This window comes from Malania oleifera, chromosome 6 (assembly GCF_029873635.1).
Source record: "Malania oleifera isolate guangnan ecotype guangnan chromosome 6, ASM2987363v1, whole genome shotgun sequence".
NCBI lineage: Eukaryota > Viridiplantae > Streptophyta > Magnoliopsida > Santalales > Ximeniaceae > Malania > Malania oleifera.
This window is the reverse complement of record NC_080422.1, coordinates 101,672,118-101,693,601: the sequence shown is the minus strand read 5'-3', so window position 1 is coordinate 101,693,601 and position 21,484 is coordinate 101,672,118. Positions and strand designations below refer to the sequence as shown.

The following is a 21,484-nucleotide window of genomic DNA, read 5'->3' as shown; positions in this document are numbered from 1 at the left end:
GAGACCTCATTTTCGTTATTTAAATAATGATCTTCCAATGTTCAACTTGTACCTTTGTAGCATAACGTTTGACTTATACCTGCATGGCAAAACGGTCACCTGCAAAAGGTCATTTGGCTGCCACTCAAAGCCTTCACTGTCGCCCTCATACGCTTCCTCTTGGGTTCTTATGTTTGCAGAGAGGAAGGAAGAAGACGAGTTTTACTTCGCAAAAAAATACTGGTTCATCTAATGTTAATTACCCACATGCCACCCGATTAGGCTAGTTCCTTCCATTAAAATATACTGGTTCATTTGACGTTTTTTTGTTTAATACATATCGAAGCGTTGTTTGAGATGCATTAATTTCGAACTATTTTTAAATAATTTTTATTAAAAAACAAAAGTAAAAATAAAGAAAAAAAAAAAAAAAAACAAACAAACAAACTAAATGTTCGCCCCAATTTTTCCCATACTCATTTCCTTCTCGCCTCTCTCTTCGTCTCTGCTCTCTATCCACTGTTTCTTCTTCTTCTTCTTCTTCCCTCCCCAACATTCCGGCCACCGGTGCATCTTCGAGGAGTAAGCTTTCTTGTAGAAGGCCGTCGTTTCCTTGTTCTGATCCCAGGTATGCTCTCTCTCTGTATCTGTGTGTGTGTGTGTGTGTGGAAGATATACGACTTTGGATAGATATATCTCATACTTTACTTTCGTTCGCCTATTTGATTCCGAGAATGTGAGGGGAAAAAGAAAGTATTCTTGTATGATTTAGCTATTTGTGAAATCATGGGTCCGTAAGAAAATTTTTTCCAGGAAAAGTAATTAAGTCATTCTAACCGCAAAATAGATGAATTAGGATTTATATTTGTGTACATTTGGATAATGTAATATAAAATTGTATTAATTTCTTCTAAAATTACGTAAATTCAAATTTAAAATCTGAACTTCAAGCCCCCAAATATGGGGCAAAAATTAGAAAATGGGCTCCAACTCCCTGGTGGCCGGTCGCCGGTCGCTACTCGCCGATGCCAATATGCTGCCTGCAGTGCAGCCAACGCTGCCCCTGACGCTAGCTGTGCAGCGAGTGGTTAGGGGTGGTTCTCAAGGGACAGACCTCAGCTCGCAGGCCTACTCTCCTTATTCTTATCATCTTCTATTATTTTTTTGAACCAGTCTCAACCCCAGCTCCTCTCTCTAGCAGGTTTGATTTGAAACCTTAAATGACAAAAATGATTGATTTATTGATTTTTGTCATGGACCAGTATGGGTTATGAACAAATCTGCAACCAATGTTTTGGTTTAGCTATCTTCCTATTTCTCAATTTCCCCCCTTCCAATTTTCATTTCTTGCCCATGGTTTGGTTTAATTATATTTACATATGGTTTTTTAGCAATGAGACAAGTGCATCAAACATAGATTAGGCCACTTATATCATGTGTGAATGATGTTAAATCCCATGGAAATGTAATAATTACAAACTATTTCATAATATTTGAGCATGGTAGTGAAATAAATTCCCTAAAGAATTCTTGAAAAGAAAAGTGGTTGATTAGATAAATTACTAGTGTGCACTCGTATGTTCAACAATTATAACTGCTATCTATCAGTCATAAAATGAAGGCACATGAAAAGCAGTTGCATTTTTGTGACGACATATTTTTCTCAAGGACTTTGGGGGGGGGGGGGGGTGTTCTTGCTTTGCTCTACTTTATAGAATATTTTGGTATATTGCCTTCATTAACAATCATAAAAGTAGAATAAGCCTAGAGTTTACAGTCTACTTGTCATTTTGCTGTCTAGCAATACAACAACAGCTGATTTTATCATCTGTAGAAGTTCACTTTTTAAACATGTTTAAGCCAATTACAATGAATGCATTAGTTCCAAGCCTATTCCTCCTTATTGGCAAACCTCATTCTCACATATTGATTAACTGTAATACAAGGTTGACCGTTAGATCAAAACAACTATTTTTTGAAGAAAAAAAAACATGTTTGAAGCTTATGCCTAGTTACTTGCAAATCCTAGAAGATTTGCAAATTAGTGACATTGGTAAATTTTGCTACTGAAGATATTTAGCATCATTATTGAAAATGTAAAAGGGAATGCCATCCATTACTTATTGAGGAGACATGTGTTTGCTATTTTCATCACTTGCCAAGTTTGGCTTTCTAATTCTTCTAGTTACTGAGGATTCTTATTGCAAAATATCATGACAAAGTAGGTCAGAAGAATAGGGATTTGGGACTAAGAGTGTGATGCTCTCCTCGAGGCTATATTGTACCTCACTACCTTGAGTCTTCGAGCATGGCGAACATCTCCCCAACACTCTCTCCTTCCTCTACCTAGTTCTCTTCAACTCTAGTATCATTGGAGAGGCGCAACTCTTGCTCTCGAAGACAAGCCTTAGCCAACTATTAACTCCTCGAAGATAATTGTTTGTCGCTATTCATCCTTCTTCTAGCTCTTTATTATCGAAGACGATACCCAATTGACTGAACAAGAGTTGACTCTTCTCAAATGTTCTTCTTTCTTCGAGGTCTCTTGCGAAGTCAAAATCTAGTCGACTGGATCGAAGTTGTTTCTCCTTCGACAATATTCTCTTACGAGTTCTCCTGCTTGACCATTGGGGAATCCAGTCAACCCTAAGTTTTTCCGTTGCTCACGAGAACCCACCCAACCCTCAATTTTTTCAGTCTTGCCAGCTGCCACCCTCCCTCGGACTTGATTCCCATCTCTTTGAACCAGAGAGATTGCGAGCTCCTATACATTTGCAGACTTGCGGTCTCTATTTTTATCCCTTAACCCAATGTTCTTTCTACTTTCTAAAATGTCACCTCCATCTTGTTTGAACTTGGCATAGGGATGGGGGATTTTGCTACATTCAAAACTTAGAGAGAAAGTGATCTCTGTCATATACGATTGGACTCAGTTACCTATTGTATCACAAGATATGCAGGAAGACACATATCTTACATCGTGTTGGATAGGGCGGAACTCAGGTGGGTCTTAAAGATTTTGGATGTGCTCTATGAGGCCAATGATGGGATTGCTGCTAATCGTCACGACGTTAGATTCACAAAGGAGGGAAATAGGGTAAGGCTAAAGGTTTTTGAAAATGGCAGGGACAAGTTTGTTTGCATGGAGAAGTATAGTAGAAAGTGACTCCTTGATGTTTGTATTCCTGAGGATGATTCGAAAACTGGATGGAGGGCCTTACTGCCCTTTTGGAATTCTTGTCACCTACAGATGAGGCCTCCAAAACCAACAAGGGTAACTGGAGATGCTTAGACCATGGCTCTTCAAAAGTTAGGTAGGAGCAGGAGAGCAAGAATGTGTTCTAGAGACTTTCCTTTCAACGAAAAGGTTTGATCCTAATCATGGTTTTAAATTGTGGTAGCGGTTAGCGTAATGCAACAGTAACAGGTGTAACGGGAAGCGGGAGTAGTGGATGTTACATAACAGGAAGCGGGTGTAATGGCCGTGAATTTTTTGAAACACGCACAACCTTGTGCATATTAGTGTACTTGCATGTTTTAAGCTTTTAGCCCTTCTTAGAAAGAGTTTTAGTGTATTTTGGATCCTTTAGTTCGAGTAACTAAGTTATTTGGTAAGGGTAACAAGTTTACATTTGTTTTAAACCACCATTGATAGAAAAATTATGGTGTGTGTGTATTTATACTTCTCATTGTTCTTATTTGTGATAAATTCTTATGTGTGCTAAATTATTTGAAGTGACAGGGAGGCGTTAGTGGTGGGTTTCGTCAGTATATGGGCCTTCTAGACCAAATCTTAGGAATGCTTTTTTTGGATGAAATATACTCTGTTTATGGATTTTATGCTCCTAGGTGGATAGTGGGAGGGGATTTTAATGTGGTAAGATTTCCCATGAAGAAGAATATATATATTTTTTTTGAAGGGGTAGGGGAGGGTATCCGCAATTATGCAGAAATTTAACTTGTTAATTAGGGATTGTGGTATGAGAGACCGCCCACTGGGTAATGTTTCCTTTACTTGGTCCATAGGGGGTGTTAGAGTTGTTGCTAGTGGATTGGATAGATTTCTTTATTGCATGGAATGGGAGAATGAGTTTCAGAATCTCACTCATTGTACTCTCCCTAGTACCACTTTTGATCACTTTCCTATCTTGTTGAATCTAGTAGGATGGCGTAGGGTCCCACTCCTTTTAGGTTTGAGAACATGTGGCTGGATCATGTGACTTTTAAGCCATTGGTTGGAGAGTCTTGGGGGGAGAATATGGAAAGGGGTTGGGAAGGCTTTAGATTCATGAAAAAATTGAAAAGTTTGAAGGAGAAGCTAAAAGTTTGGAATAAGGGGGTCTTTTTGAATGTTAGAATTAGAAAATATAGACTCTTGGGAGAGTTGGACCTTCTGGATAGGAAGGAGGAGGAGTCTATTCTCTTGAACAACAAGGAGATTAGAAGAGTTCTTAGAAGAATGAGTTGGAAGAGGTGATCTTTCAAGATTTGAGGAGTTGAAAGCAAAATGCTAAACTCAAATAAGTTAAAGAAGGTGATTGTAATTCTTCTTTCTTTCATAGGTTATAGCTAATGGCAAGAGGAGTGAAAATTTGGTTAGGGAGTCAAATGTGGGGGGAGGGTTTGTCACTAGTAAGCAAGGTCAAACTACATTTGCTTTTACCAACTTCTTTCAGAATTTGTATTCAAAGGAGGATTATTGTAGACCAATGTTAGAGGGGTTGGATCGACTCCTATTTCTGTGGATCAGAAGAGTTGGTTAGTGAGGCCCTTTGAATAAAGGGAAGTGAAGAGGGTGGTTTTTGGTACGGAGGGGTAAGGCCTTAGGCCTAGATGGGTTTATCATAGCATGTTTTCAAGATTGTTGGGAGGTTGTTAAAGGCGATTTATTGAAAGTTTTTATTGAATTCTTTGAGAATAGGGTCTCAAGCAAAAGCATCAACTCCTCTTGTACTACCTTTGTGCCTAAAAAGTCTAGATCTATTAAAGTTAAGGATTATAGACCTATTAGCCTAGTTTCTAGTGCTTATAAAATTATCACTTAAGTATTAGATAATAGGATGAGTGAGGTGCTCGTTGATATCATTTCTACTACCAGAGTGCGTTTGGGGGGGTGGGGGGGTGGAGAGGCAAATAGTGGACTCTAAACTTGTGGCTAATGAGGTGGTGGAGGATGTTTGTAGGAATAAGAAAATGGGTTTTGTGTTTTCGAGAAAGTCTATGATACGGTGAGTTGGAGCTTCTTGGATAAAGTCCTTGAGAGGAAGGGCTTTGGCAAGCGTTAGCGTCAGTGGATTGGGGGCTGCTTGTCTAATGTGTGGTTCTTGGTGATTGTTAATGGTGAGTCGGAATCTTTGTTTAGATCTTCTAGGGGAATTAGAGTGGGTGACGGGTTATTCCATTTCTATTTGTCCTTGTAACTGATGTCTTAAGCAGGATGAAGGATATGGCTGTGGAGAGAGGTTGGCTAAAGGTCTAGAGGTGGAGAGAGAGGAAGTGGTGGTTTCTCATCTTTAGTTTGCTGATGGCACCATTTCTTCCTTGACGATCATAGCCCTGCCTTTTGGAGAATCTTGGTCATTCTTCAAATCTTTGAGAGGGTGTTGGGCCTTAAAATTGATATGTGGTAGTGTCGATTAGCAGCTTTGAATGTACCATGGAGCGAGTGAAGTAAAGGGCCACTTAAGTGGGGTGTGGGAATTCTGATTGACCCATGACCTACTTAGGGTTTCCTTTGGGGTGGGGGTAACCCTAGAGCAGTGGATTTTTGGAATCTAGTAGTGGAAAGGATGACTAAGAGGTTAGATAGTTGGAAGGGGACTCTTTTCTCTTAGGAGGTAGAATAACCTTGATCCAGGCTTGTATTTCTAGCATTCTGTTATATTTCTTGTCCATTTTTAGCAGTGTTTCGAAAGGCGTTTTTGAGGTGCGCCTCGGTGCGTTTTGGGACAAAAACACCTCAAGGCGTATGTGTAAAGGCGTAAATCCAAGAAAGCGTTCGCCTCAGCCAACAAAGCGTACGCCTCAGCCAAAAAACCACACTTTTTTACCACTCATAAGCCATGCGTACGCCTTTCGGTCTCCCGCGAAGCTTCTTCTCCTTTGCTCTGTCGCCGAAGCCTGACGAAGCCTTCGCTCTCTCTTCGAAGCCTGGACGAAGCTCAACGAAGCCTCTGCTCTCTCTTTCAAAGACTCAACGAAGCTCGGCGAACCCTCTCTTCTCTCTTTCGAAGCCTGGACGAAGCTCGATGAAGCCTCTGCTCTCTCTCGAAGCCTCTCGCATCTGCTCTCTCGCTTTCTCTCGAAGCCTCTGCTCTCTCTCTCTCTCTCTCTCAGCATCTGCTCTCTCTCTTTTGAAGTCTCACGTGTCTGAGTTCTTTATTTGTCTCTCAGGTTTTTGTTTCATATTTTAATTGTTTAAATTAAATCTTGCTGCACCTGCTGAAATGTCTGAAGCTGATTCAGGGGGCAAAAAAAAAAAAAGATTTTGTTTGGAAATAGTAAATACATAAAAGATTTTCTCGATTATTCTAACATTTTTCTCATTTTAATATTATATATATATTTTTATTTATTAATTATTTAAAAAAATACAGTCCCAAAAGGCTTACGCCTCAATGCCTTGAGGCTTACGCCTCGCCTCACGGAGGGTAAAACGCCTCGCCTTACGCCTTTGCCTTTTAAAACACTGATTTTTAGAATTTCAATGGGAATTGCTAGCAAGCTCGAGAAAATCGTTGGAGACTTTTTGTGGTGTGGTAGGGGGAACCATAGTTATCACTTAGTCAGCTGGGGTGAGATATGTAGGTCAAGAAAGGAGAGAGGGTTGGGTCTAGGGAAGTTGGTGTCTAAATGCATGAATCTTTCAGCTAGATGGCTATGGTGTTCCCCTCTAGAAGAATTGTCCCTTTGGCTTAGGGTAAGAAGTAAGTTTGGATCGGATGAGAATTGGTGGGATACCAATGTTAGTTTAAGATGTTCTTTGGGTAGTTGGTAGAGGTCCATCTCTCAGATTTATCCTTCTTTCATTCCTCACACTAAACTTGAGGTGGGGAGGGGCTCTTGGATCCATTCTTGGAAAAACCCTTGGCTGGGTAATACATCCTTAAATCAGTTCATTCCGTCATCTTTTTTGATTAAGCTCTGAGCAAAATAGAGCTATATCTTTCTTTGTTGGGGATTTCAATAGTCCATTGGTTTTCTTGAATCTCCATTTTAGGAGACCTCTTAATGATAGGGAGATGGTATCTTTCATCTGGGAAGGATGTTCGATCCTGGTCTTTGGATGAGATGGTATCTTTCATCTGGGAAGGATGTTCGATCCTGGTCTTTGGATCAGTCGGGAGTGTTTTCTTGTAAATATTTTTTTGAATTCTTGATTCACTCCAATTCATCTTTCCCACTCTATCATTTCATCTAGAAGGCTAAGGCTCCTCCAAAAATTAAGTCTTTCACTTGGTTGGTTGTGCTCAATAAAATTAATACTAACAACTTGCTGCAAATTAGGAGACCTTTGAAGGTTCTCTCTCCTGATGTATATGTGCTCTGTTACAAAATTCAGAGATGACTTGTCATCTTCTTTTGCACTGAATTTTCTTGGAGGATTTTTAATATGCTTTTTGGTATTTCTGTAGAGAGCTGGGTTTGCCCTTCTTCGGTTGGTGAATTGTTAGCTATTTCTTTCAAAGGCTTTGGTAGGAGAAAGGACAAGAAAGTCCTATGGAAGTATGGAATATCTGCAGATTTTTGGGTGTTTTGGTTGGAGTGTAAGGCAAGGATATTCAATGGGAAGAAATTGAATGGGGTGCTGGTTTGGGAAAAAATTCAGTATTTGGCCTCACTGTGGTGCTCTGGTTTGGGTTTTTTCAGAGGAATTAGTTTCCATGAGTTACATAGAGATTGGAGGAACATTTTGGAATGCTGATTTATTTATTTTTTTGTTTTGTATTTTTTAGCTCTTTTTACTGGATAACTCCAGGCCTTTTCTAGGGAGATGTCTCATTCTCCTTTGTGTAAATTCTCTTCCAATGAATAAAATTTTCATTTGCAATAAAAAACAAAAGAAAGGAATGGTAGTTCGTTTTTGAACTTCTAACAACTTGCATTGAACTTGAGCAATCACCCGAAGAACTGGATTTAAAGAGGTCTTAAATCTGTGAATATTGTGCCTTGAAAGGACCAAATGTTCTTCTCTTTTTGGAATAAGTTTCCTTTTTTTTACTTTTCAACCTTATTTTAAAACAAGAATTTTGCCCTTTTTCTTTCAACCTTCCTTTTGAAAAGAGTCTTCCTTTCACCAACAAACCCTTTAAAATGGAGTGTTCCTCCTACCAGCACATCTTGATTTTACTTAAAGCTTTTACCGAATTCTAGGAAACATGTGGGGGGTGACAATCACTCAATAGTCAGTACTGTCAGCATTGTCTAGACTGTTCAGCGTATTTCACTCTGCCTGTCCTTTATTGCTATCAAATAAGGTCTATATGTTATTTGGAGATCATATTATCTTGAATAATGAAGCAGCAGAGGGGGAGGGAAAGGGGTAGGATTTAATTTGTAATTATAGAGATAATCAATAAAATCTACAAACTTCAAGACAAGTGGAAGTGAGATAGAATACTTGAAATGCAAATTTTTTAGTTGTTCTTGTAGGAACAATGGAGAAAATATTAAACTTATGGTCTAGAAATTCTTATTACCCATAGTTTTTGGTCCCTTCCATCTATTATTCAAGCTGAACAAAAAGTTGAAGAAGATGGGATAAATGGAGTTAAAAACTTTGGTAAAATGGCGAAGTACTTCAACCCTGTTGTGTAATTGTTGAATATCTTTAAAATTAGAAGGAAAGTTATGGCTCAAAAGGTGGAGGTTGCATAAAGACTGTTAAGGTGGATAAGTGGTACAACTCTAAAAGATAAAAATAAAAAATGAACGCATTCATGGCGAATCAGGTGTAGCGCCTGTGGAAAATAAGATTAGGAGGGTTGGTAAGATGGTTTGTGCACTTGCAACATTGATCAAATATTGCTCCAGTGAGGAGGGGTGTTTTAGTTGTACAACTTATTAGAGGTTGAAGGAATGAGAGGGGTAGACCTAGAAAAACTAGGAGTGAGATACTAAAAATTTTACAGCATTCAAAACTTCTTTGAGAATATTATCCTAGATCACGCCAACTGCAAAATGGAGGAAAAATATTCATGTAGCCGACGCCACTTCATGGGACTAAAGGATTGGTCACAGTGGCAGTGGTTGTTGTTGTTGTTTTTGCTGCTGCTGTTGCTGTGATAATAATTCAATCTGATTTTGGTATGTAAGTAATGATATAAAGTGTTGTATTAAGTAAATATGTCATGTACATAAAAAATTATGTTTTTATTTTTGTTGGTGCTAAGAAGCTTAATGAAATTTAAAGATAAGAGACCTTTTAAAGTAATAAAATGTAACAATTATGGTCATCTCTATTAGCATTGTTAAGTATAAAGAGGCGAGAAAAGATGCAAAAAAGGCTTAGTGAAGGTAAACGTAGATCATATAATAATTTATATGCTAGATTAGATACAAAAGAAGGGGGGAAGGAGACATTAAAACTTGCTAGAGCTAGAGAAAGACAACTAGGACTTAGGCAATGTAAAATGTTAAAAATGAGGATGATATTGCCTTGGTTAAGGAAGAAGACATGAAAGAAGGATGGCAAAGTTACTTTAGTAAAAACTATTATATGAAAACCAAGTAGAAGGCTTAAACTTAAAATTGACAATTGAGGAAAAGGTTAAAAATATGAGATTTGCAAAATTGGACTTAATGAAATTAAGTTTATTTTAAAAAAGATGAAAAATGGAAAAGCTATATGACCGAATAACGTTTCAATTCAAGTTTGGAAATGTCTAGGCGATAACAAAATTATATGATTAACTAATTTATTTAACAAAAAGATAAAAACTAAGAAAATGTCAGACGAATGGAGAAAAATACTTTAATACCTATATACAAGAGTAAACTTGATATTCAAAGTTGTAATAACTGTCATGGAATTAAACTCATGAGTCGTCTAATGAAACTGTCGGAAAGGGTAGTTGACCAACGATTAAGGTTAGAAACAAAGGTCTTAGAAAATTAGTTTAGTTTTATGCCTGAGAGATGTACTACAGAAGCTCTATATCTTTAAAGAAGATTAATGGAAAAGTTTAGGGAAAAGAAGAGGGACTTGCATATGGTTCTTATTGACTTAGTGAAAACATATAATAGGGTACCAAGAAAGTTCTGTGGTGAGCTTTTTTTTTTAAAAAGGCATATGTAGTAAGTATAATGACCTCATTAAAGATATATATGATAGAGAAATAATTAGTGTTAGGATTATAGATGGAGACTAGTGAATTTTTAATCACAATAGGTGTATATCAAGGATTTGCTTTGAGCCCTTATCTTTTTGATCTAGTGATGAATGAATTTACTAAGATTATCCCAAATGAGGTTTCATGGCATGTGTTCTTTTAAGATGATGTTTTCTTGATTGATGAAATTAGGGGTGGAGTAGAATCTAAGTTAGAATTATAAAGAGACTTTAGAATTTAGAGGTTTTATGATAAGTTGAAATAAGACAAAATATATGAAATGTAATTTCAGCCATAGTAGAAGGAATATTGGAGAAAAGATTAAACTTGATGGTCAAGAAATCAATAGCACCAGTAGATTTTGATTTCTTGGATCTATCATGCAAGATGAAGGAAAAATTAAAAAAGATGTAATACATAGAATTAAAGCAGGTTGTGTAAAATGGAGAAGTGCTTTGGGTGTGAGTTGTGATTGTAGAATACCCTTAAAATTAAAAGGGAAGTTCTATTGGATGATTGTAAGACCAGCTATGCTTGTGGGTTAGAATGTTGGGCAACTAAGAAACAATATATCGAAAAAGCAAAAGTTTCCGAGATGAGAATGTTAGGGTGGATGAGTGATATAACATGAAAAGATAAATTAAGGAATGAAGCTATTTGTTGTAAGTTACACATAGCTTTTGTAGAAGATTAGTTGAGGGAGGGGCAACTCAAATGGTTTGGGCATGTGCCACGTAGGCCAGACGGTGCACCAATGGGGAGGTGTGAGATAGTTACTGTGAGGGGTAGTGGTAGGCCTAAAATAACTTGGAATGAGATAGTGAATAAGGATTTAATAGCCCTGAATTTGACGGAGAAAATTGCCTATGATCGTGTAAATTGGCAAAGAAGGATTTATGCAACTAACCCACCTAGTGAGACTTAGGGCTTGGTTTGTTGTTGTTGTTGTTGTACTTTTAGCATTGTTAAGTAGACTATTCAAATTGGGGTAGGTGGATTGGATATAATTATCCAAACAAATATGAATTTTGGATTAATAACAAAATATCATCTAGATTAATGAATCCCATCAAATTGAAAATTTTGCTTAACAAATTGCATTAGGATGTACTATGATCCTATCCTAATCTGATCCATTTACTGTCTTATTTGTGAGTGTCAAAGATTTGTACGACGAACTACATACTATGATGTCATAGAACTCCAACAGTTTGACCATGGGAAACTAAAGTAATGCTAAACATTTATGCGTGTAGGAAAAGTAAATTATCTAAAAAATGTTGTCATCAATGGGGAAAGAAAAAACATTCTAAAAATTATGGAGTTAAATTTTTACTATTTCAAGAATTGTGGGCATTTTTTGTCAACACACTTTTGTTGCAGAATTTTTATAGGTAAGGGTAAAATTGTCTTTTCAATAGCTTTCATATTTTCTTGCCATTAATTTTGGCCTTTTTTTGGACTTGGGGGACATTGCTATGGTGATAAGAAGTAAGTGAGCATTCCACAAATTAAGAATCTATGCATTACATTGCAACTACACAAGAATTGAGGGTAACTTTTCATAAAAAATCCCAAATGGTGAAAATATTGTGTCGTGGTTTCTTCGTCAAAATTATTTTTATTTTGCTATAGATTCCTTGTCCATTAAGCAATTTTATTGTAATGTTCATAGTTTCTTACTATCCTTGGAGTTCTTAAAATAAATAAAAATGCAATGCTTAGTGTACTAGAATCCCACACCATCGAGGGTCTGGGGAGGGCATAAAACTGCATAATTCAAAGGAGTTGTGTGTTTGTTGTTTTTGTCCACTGATCAATTTGTACAATAATGAATAATAGATAGTAATTAAATAAACAAATGATGAAAAAAGAGAGAAGCATTGATTCTGCAATGATTTTGCTGGGAAGAGTAAAGTTCAAGTCTTCAAATTTCGAAAATAAGAAAACAAGTGCAGCTATTAAAAAAAATTAATATCATGACTAATGTTGGACTCTCTTATTGACCAAAAAACAAGTGGGACGTTACAGCTATTAAAAAAAATTGCATGGTCTATGCAAATGTGTTCATCAACAAACTTGAAATGTTAATTTAATTGTCTGGGAAGAGCAAATTTCAAGTCTTCAACTTTTAAAAGAGAGTTTAGACTTTTAACATCAACATCAACATCAACATCCTTGTGCAAAAAACCATTTGGGTTTACAAGCAGCCTTTACAAAACAATTGGGTTGTGTTAAAGCAATTAAAAAAAATTGGGTTGTGTTAAAGCCATCAATACATTGTTGGCTCACAACCTAACAGCTTAAGCTTTTAGGTAAAGTGGTACTCTAAGATGGTATCAGAGCTGGTTACCAGGAGGTCCTGGGTTCTTGTTTTGTTGCCCGCGTTTATTGTGTGCATTTAAAAAATTATTGTGTTCCCTATCATTGTTGTTATTTATTGTGTGTTTATCTCTCCACGTGCTATTGAGCTGCACGTGCAGGGGAGTGTTAAAGCTTGATGTACATTGTTGGCCCACAACCTAACAGCTTAAGCTTTTAGGTAAAATGGTACTCTAACAGGTTGTTTTAAGGCATGTTAACTGGGGAGCATTAGCTTCAAACAGCTCTCTCTCTCTCTCTCTTCCATTGCATTGCCATACACATATTGATACTTTCTGTACAAATGTCTGTGGCAGAAGCTGCAAGAACATGGACAGTGGAAGAGGTGCCCCACGGCCACTGCGTGTACTGGGTACCACTGCTGCTGTTTTTTTTGGAGGAATGTTCACTCTCTCTCTAGCTTCCTCGTTCACTATTCGAACTGTTAAGGCGGTTGCTGAGGCTAAACGGGTAATAACATCCCCCTCCCCCATTCTTTTCCTGTTTGTAATTTTTCTGAGATTGGTTTTGAATTCTTGTGCAGAAAAAGGTTGCACTGCCATGTGGGGTTTGCAGAGGAAAAGGGTTTTACATATGTAAATTATGCAAAGGGGCTTCTACCATAGAATGGTCACCTTTGTTTGATCCTCTTGTCATAAACCCGTGTCTTTGTCCTACCTGTGATGGAAACAGGTAAGTGTTCTTATCCTTTTTGTTCCCTCAATTTCTATTCAGGCATAAGTATAATCATGATAAAATTTAGCTTGACAACTGTAATTCATGTAGAACGTAAATAAATATCATTGACACTTCCAGTCTATTGTCTGGTCTTACTCCTTGGGGCGTGACTCGAGCAAACTTGCAAGTTTCTCGAGCTCAAATTGCTCTGTTTTCTGCCCTTGAGATGTAAGTGATGTAAGCTGACTTGCAAGCTACTCAAGCTTGACTTTCCCGGTAGCATGACTTTCCTCTGCTATGTTTTGAGTTCAAGTGGAACTTGAGCTACTCATTATCTCATTGACTAGAGTTTGAATTTTGCAAAACTGCTCATGAGCCTAATCAACCTTAATCAATGTTTTTTTATTTTGTTATTTCAAGGTTTTGTTATTTTGTTATTTTTATATCACATAAATAATATATTAAATGATAGATCTAGGCCAAGAGATAGTAAATGTCATTAGTGCATGTACTCCCCCTAACTAGGCTTAGAAGAAAACCTTTGAAGACAATTTTTGGAGGATATGAATGGTATTTCACAAGGGGTATCAAGGTTTGAAAAAACATTCATAGGAGTTTATTTGAATGGGCATATTGGGAAGGACAATGCAAGTTATGAGAGGATACATGGAGACTATGGATTTGGACATAAAATGAGCCCTGTGATATGATTTGAGATTTTTCCATGTCATACGATCTTGTTATGATGAATACCTGCTTCAAAAAAAAGATAAGAACACTTAATAACCTTCAAGAGTGGACAAAATAAAATCCAAATAGATTTTTTCTCAACTAGGAGGGGAGATCATTTATCATGTAAGGATTGTAATGTTATCTCAAGTGAAAGTTTGATTACATAACGTAGAGTTCTGGTATTAGATATATGTATTAAAAAATGGAAGAGAAAGGGCAACATAAATCAATGCAAGAGGAGTACATGGTGGAGCCTGAAGGGAGAAAATATAGTAAAATTTAAAGATAAAACAATAAAAGGGTGATTGGGCAATAGGGGATTAGGTAGATGCAAACACTTTGTGGAATAGGATGGCTAGCTCTATTAAAATGATAGCAAAAAATATTTTAGGTGAATCCGGAGGAAGGTTCTTGAGGTAGTAAAAAAACTTGGTTGGAGGGGGGGGGGGGGGGGGGGAGGAATTAAGATGTCCAAAAAATTGTAAAGACAAAAAGAATTCTATATAAAAATAGCAAATTGTAGAAACATAAAAAACCTTGAAAAGTATAAAGAGAAGAAAATATGCAAAAAAAAAAGGCCATTAATGAAGCTAAACATAGAGCTTATGATAATTTATATATGCTAGACCTAATACAAAAGAAAGGGAAAGAGATATATAAATTTTCTAGAGCGAGAGAAAGAAAGTGCAAAGATTTAGGTAATGCAATAAAGGACGAGAACGATAATATCTTTGTTAAAAACAAGACATAAAAGAGCGGTAGCGAAGATAGTTTAATAAGCTGCTTAATGGAAGCCAAATTGAAAGTTTAAACTTAGAAGAGACAAAATGAGGAAAAATTTTCAATTTAGAGTCATTGAAGTTAAGAAGGCTTTAAAAAAAAAATGAATAGTGGGAGATATGTGAACTAGATAACATTACAATTGAATTTTGGAAATGTCTAGGGGATAATGAAGATATATGGTTAACTAATCCATTCAACACTATTACAAAAACCAAGAAAATACTGGAGTAATGGAGGAAAAACATGTTAATACCTATATACAAAAACAATGGTGATATTCAAAATTGTAATTACTATTGCGGAATTAGACTTATGGGTCATACGATGAAACTGTGGGAAAAGGTAATTGAATAAAGAACAAGATTTGAAACGAGGGTATCAAAAAATCAATTTGGTTTTATGCATGGAGATCAACAATCGAAACTTTTTTTCTTATAGGAATATTATTGAAAAGTTTAGGGAAACAAAGAGGGACTTGCATATGGTTTTTCTTAGTCTAGAGAGTGTATAATAGAGTACTTAGGAAAGTTCTATGGTGGGTTTTAGAAAGAAGGGAGTATGCAGTAGGTATATTGATGCCATTAAGGATATGTATGATATAGCAATGACTAGCGTTAGGCCTGCAGGAGCAGATTCTAGAGAATTTTTAATCACAATAGATGTACATCAAGTTCCTACTTTTATCCCTTATCTTTTCTCCTTGGTGATTGATGAACTCACTAGGAATATCCAAAACGAGATCCCATGGTGTATGCGTGTATGCTGTTTGCAGATGATATTGTTTTAATTGATGAAAGTAGGAGTGGAACAAAATTTAAGTTAGAACTATGGACAACTTTAGAGTCTAGAGGTTTTAGAATAAGAAGAAATAAGATAAAATATATGACATGCAATTTCAGCCATGTAAGGAGGAATATTGGAGGTTAGATTAAACTTGATAATTAAGAAATTAATAGAACTAGTAGATTTCGATTGGGCATTTGAAATGCAGAGTAGTAGGGAACTAGTTATTGGGAATTTGGGGGAGAAGAAGGAAGAAGGAATAGAAGGAAGGAGATACAAGGGGTGGAATCATGTTACTTCAATTCAAATTCATTAAAAAACTTCGTACATAGCTTTTACAATAGATTATACATATTCCCCTAAAATACACAAATGTTACAAACAAGTTCCCCAAAACTTATAATCCTATACTAATTTAACGAAACACACGACAAACTATTGACTAAACCCAACAATCCCTTAATCCAATTCTTCCGAATTATTATCCAACAAGGCTCTACCCATGGTCCGATTTATCATATGTCCAATCTCCCCTAGCTGGAAAACGTTTGGCCTCGAAATTTGAAATGTTGATCATAAGTTAGAAGCAATGAACTTGGACTCTTTGAAAGCTGGTGCTTGAGTCATGTGGGGAACCTTGTTTATAATGTAGCAAAATCTGATTTTGGTTGTAGTGATAAAGCCCTCGAAATGTGTATCGAACTCAATAATCAACCTTTCCATCAAATAACTTCACAAAATTGCTGATTTTTTTTTTCTTTTTGTAGGAAAAATTCAAAATGCAATGGTTGGAAGCAATATTTTAGGGTTTTGGAAGTTTTAGAACAGGGAGAAAAATGCCCACATGCCCATTGCAAATATGTGAGTTGGCAACAGTGACTTTCCAGCAATGAGATTTGGCACGAAGGTAGATAAGAGTAGCAAGTTCAGTGGTAGTGGTGGCGTGATTGGAAAAAAAAAAAACACAGGAAGTTACCTTATGTTTGGGACCATGGAATTCAGATTTGGGATTTGGATTTGTATAAAACGTAGTATAAAATTGTATTGCATTTCTTTCAAATATGTGCAAACCCAAATCCAAACTTTGAAATCTGTGCTCCCAAACACAATTTTAGGGATTTTGGAAAGCCAACAACTCGGTTGCCTTTTGCTGGCACATCAGACCACAAGAGTGGTGGGACGGTGGTGAATTTTGAGGGTGGGGCTAATCAAGGGTTTCTCTTTAATGGCGGAGGGAGGTCAAATGAGATGATGCTTGGAAATCAGGGTTTGAACTTGAGGGGCACGACTGTTGTTTTGGAGCATAGAGGGTGGCTGAAGGGGTTGAAATCTGGGATTGGTATTTAAGTTCGTTGATGGTTTCGAGTCGGGAGATTGAGAGAGAGAGTGATGAATGGAAGGAAACAAAGATGTAAGAGCTAGAGAGAATTGTAGAATTCTAGAAATGCAGAATATCAGGAATAGAAAGAGAGAGAAATACAAGAGATTAAAGAGAGAAAATAAGTAAGTAGATAGAGAACAAGAAAACTAAGGGATAAAATTAGAAAGAAGAAGAGAAGAAGAGAAAAATAGGAGGAAGAGAATTAAATGAGAGAAGATTGAAAGATAAGATTCATATGAAACTGGAAGCAGAACAGGGGATAGAATGGAGGGGGAAGATGATCAGAGATGGAGAAGAGAAGTGAGAGGAATTTTCAGAATGTCCTGAGAAGAAGAAGAAGAAGAAGAAGAAGAAGCTGTTGTGGATGCCATTTAGAAGGAGGAAGAAGAAGCGCTCCATCTTCAAGTTGGATTTCGAGAAGGCTTATGACAGAGTGAATTGGAGCTTTCTGGATAAGATTTTTATGAGAAGGTATTAGGAGAGAGATGGCGAAGATGGATGCAAGGTTGTATGTCTAATGTGTTTTACTCGGTGATAGTAAATGGTGAACTTAAATCTTGGTTTAGGGCCATGAGGGGGATAAGACAAGATGATTCTCTTTCTCCATTTTGTTTGTTTAAGTAGCGGATGTTTTGAGTAGGATGGTTGATAGGGCGATGGATAGAGTTTTAGTGAAAGGTTTAAAAGTGGGGAGGGTGGAGATTACGGTCTCGCACCTTTAGTTTGTTGATGATACCATTTTTTCTTGGAGGATCACAGGCTTTCTTTTTTGAATATTGCGGGGCTTCTCCATGTTTTTGGAAGGATTTCAGGGCTTAAGATTAATATGGAGAAGAGTGGTATCGCGGCAATTAATGTGCCTCCATAACATGTTAGAGAGTTATCTTCGGAGGGGGTGCATTGAGTTGGATTGGCCATTGTCTTATGTAGGAGTTCCTTTTGGGGGTAATCCTAGGTTAGTTAGCTTTTGAGACTCGGTAGTTGGGTAAGTGTCCAAGAGTCAAGGTGGGTGGAAGGGAGCTCTTTTTTCCTTGGGAGGTAAGATTACTCTAATTCAAGCTTGTATTTCTAGTACTGTGTTGTATTTTTCTTTCTATTTTTAAAATTCCAGTGCATGTTGCTAGTAAGATCGAGAGGATTATGAAAGATTTTCTTTGGTCTGGGGTAGGGGGTTTTGGAGATCACTTGGTGAGTTGGGAGGTAGTTTGTAGGTCTAAATAGGAGGAAGGTTTGGGCCTTGAAAATTTGATGCCTAAAAACATGCTTCGCCAAATGGCTTTCGCAGTTTCCTTTAGGGGATTTTTATTTGTGACATTAAGTTATTAAAAGCAAGTTTGGACTTGATGTGAATGGGTGGGATACCAGTTTGGGTTCTAGATGCTCTTTGGAAAGTCTGTGGAAAGCTATTTCTCAGATTTACCTTCTCTTTATTCCCTATACGAAATTTGTGTTGGGTAAGGGGTGTAATATTCGCTTTTAGAAAGACCTTTGGTTGGGGAATATTGTGTTGTCCACCTCTTTTCCTCGCCTATTCCAATTGAGCTGAGGACAAAATGACTTCATTTCTTTTTTTCTTGTTGATCTGATTGGTCCTTTACTTTCTTGGAATTTTCATTTTAGGAGATCTTTGAATGATAGGGAAATAAATGAGTTACCTTCGTTATTGGTCTTGCTGAATAATTGTCAGGTATCTTTGGAAGCTGATAGCCGATCGTGGTTCTTGGACCCCACAGGGGTCTATTTTTGCTAATCTTTTTGTGAATTATTGGTAAGCACTAACTTTTCCTTCCCTCTTTGTAAAACTATTTGGAAGGCCAAACCCCCTCTAAAATCAAAGCTTTTATTTGGTTGGTTGTGCTTAATAGAATAAATACTGATAACTTGCTGTAGATTAGGATGCCTTTAAAAGCTCTCTCCAGATATTTGCTTGCTTGTTTTAACTGCTCAGAATCTGCTCCACATCTTTTCTTGCATTGTAATTTTTCATGGAATGTTTGGAACTAGTTATTCAGTTATTTTGAGAAAGTTGGGTTTGTCCAGGGACAGTGGAGGAGTTTTTGACAATATCTTTTGTTGGGTTTGGGAGGATGAAGGAGGAAAAATGCTATGGATTAGTGCTTTATTTGCAGTATTTTGGGGCTTATGAAAGGAACGTAACTCGCATATATTTTTTAGGGAAGAAATTAGCATTTTTGTTGGTGTGGGAGAACATTCATTTTCTGGCTTCTCTGTGGTGTGGGGGCAATGGTTTTTTCAAGGGGATAAGTTTCTCAGATATTAAGCGGGATTGGCTTGCTCTGTTGACTTCTTAGGATGTGCTGATTTTTTGGCTGTTTTTTACATTTTTTGGTTTTCCTTTTTTGTTTTCCTCGGGGTTTCCAGACTTTGATAAGGAGATGTCTCTTCTTCTGATTGTACAACTTTTTGCTATCTAATGAATTTCTTTTGCTATAAAAAAAAAAATTAGAAACATAGAAAGACTTGAGAGAATTATACGAGAGAAGAAAAAGGAAGAAGGAAGAAAAGAAAGGAGATACAAGGGGAGAATCACTTGTTTACTTGAATTCAAACCCATAAAAGACCACCTCTTACATGGCTCTCACACACTATTTATAAGAAAGCCTATAATACAATAAGTTACACATATACCCCCAAAGATACATGAAACTACAGAAAAACTCCTAAAACACACAAATATTACAAACAAGTGCCCAAATACACATAGTCCTATACTTGTTAAACTAAATACAGTAAACTATTAACTAAATCCAACAATCCCTTGACACAATTCTTCTGAATTAGTCTCCAACAAGGGTCTACCCATGGTCTGACTTATTGTCCTACATGGTATGGTTCACTTACTTGTGGGAGCACTTTGCTGGCTGATTCCTCAAGGTGAGGATCCATATGCACTATGCAGGGCACGGGCATGTTTGTCTAGTCCCCTCATTGTATTAGTTCCCTCAAGTAGAAGCTCCTGTGGTCTCACCTAGGGAGGATTGCAATGCACTACTTGACTTTCATGCAGATCAACTTTTCATTTTTCTATATTTTTTTTCTCTTAGGGTGGGGTTGGAGAGAGAGAGTATTTGTATATTCATCTGATGGTTTTCACGGATTACAGGGTACAACGCTGTCTCAATTGTTTGGGGAAGGGCTACAGTTGACTGGTAAAATGTGGAATGTATTTTTTTGTAATGTTCATTTATTTCATTTAGTGGATAAAGCAAAATGATGGGAGTGGATTCTGACAGTCTAATTTGTCGAATTAGGTGGCGTTGTTTGCTGCTCCAATCAAATTTCCAACTCCTGGGAACTTGGCAACAAAGAAGCTGATACTGTTGTGGTTATTGACTTGTATGGCAGCCCTCGTACCTTAAAGTTTAGATCACAAGAAGCCCTACAGAAAAATGTTACTCCAAATAACCAACCGCTCCATGCATGTTCAAGCTCTTTGTGCATTATATGTGTTTAAATTTTTCTGTGTACAGGTATGCATGCGCAAACATCTATCTTTTTGGTTGCTGAGGATTTTGTATGAATGATAATGATGATTGGGGAACAAGTGAAACAAAAAGAATAAAAACATCATAAAATTTTTTTTTTTTGTACAGACAGAAACTGTATACTTAAAATCTCACAGAAGAATAAATCATTATCTAGTGCAATGTTGGCTTTTTCATTCTGATAAAGTACAATATTAGCTATTCATAAAACTAAAAAAGTACTTCTAATGGCCCAGTGTTTTCCAGTGATGCTACAAGATGCCCCATGATTAGTGGGCTTCTTCTAGAGTGCTGCCATGACAAAAGGTCTTCTTGTTGTCTATCTTGCATGGAGATCCTTGATTCCCCAAGCTACCTATGTTGTATCTCCTCGCCATTGAATTCCACCACGGCCATCTTCTACTTAACACGACTGGGGACGGCAGTAGATTCTTAATGGTTTCCCAACACCTTTTAAATTTCAAATGATGTGGACCTGAGATCCTTTGAGCCCTCGAGGCTGTGCATGAGGCTTAGAAAGACACTTTGCAGGGGGTCTAGAGCCAACATCTTTTACAGGAAGTGCAGGCAAACCAAGCTGCCCTGATGAAATGGAATAATGAACACTTAGGAAAGTGTTCTTTACAAAATAAATCATGAATTAGACTGCTACTATAACAAGCCTGGACGACAAATGAGGCACTGGTCCTTGAAGCTCGGTTGGAAATTGACCTTGATGAATAAGTTTGCAGGGAGGGGCCGACCGTGGAAACAAAAAGATGTAGAATCAAATGGATCTTGGAAGCAGATGCAAATGCAAAATTCTTCCACCTCAGAAGAAGAAATTTCATGCCAATTGGAACCCTTCCCTTACGCATCTCCACTGAAGAGAACAACCGTCTGTCTGCTGTATCCCTTCTCTAGAAAAGTTTGGAAGTCCTCAATTGCATGGATCCTCTTTAATCCTTGGA

The 21,484-nt window shown here is 37.2% G+C and overlaps 1 protein-coding gene across 1 annotated transcript; it reads left to right on the top strand.

Moving 5' to 3' along the window:
* The first annotated feature begins 457 nt into the window (after positions 1-457).
* Positions 458-20,649, top strand: LOC131158248 (uncharacterized). The gene is made up of 6 exons (XM_058112987.1): positions 458-607; positions 12,989-13,142; positions 13,216-13,364; positions 18,716-18,796; positions 20,153-20,198; positions 20,301-20,649. Exons 2-5 carry the CDS (start codon positions 13,002-13,004, stop codon positions 20,193-20,195), a joined length of 414 nt encoding a protein of 137 aa, XP_057968970.1. The 5' UTR covers positions 458-607; positions 12,989-13,001; the 3' UTR covers positions 20,196-20,198; positions 20,301-20,649.
* The last annotated feature ends 835 nt before the right edge of the window (positions 20,650-21,484 follow it).

What these genes read in the sequence shown, in the direction of transcription:
- LOC131158248 (XM_058112987.1), top strand. Translation starts at nt 13,002, where the DNA reads ATGGACAGTGGAAGAGGTGCCCCACGGCCACTGCGTGTACTGGGTACC. An exon ending in CGGTTGCTGAGGCTAAACGG is followed by an intron (nt 13,143 to 13,215) that starts GTAATAACATCC and finishes ATTCTTGTGCAG; the next exon opens with AAAAAGGTTGCACTGCCATG. An exon ending in AATCTTTTTGTGAATTATTG is followed by an intron (nt 18,797 to 20,152) that starts GTAAGCACTAAC and finishes CACGGATTACAG; the next exon opens with GGTACAACGCTGTCTCAATT.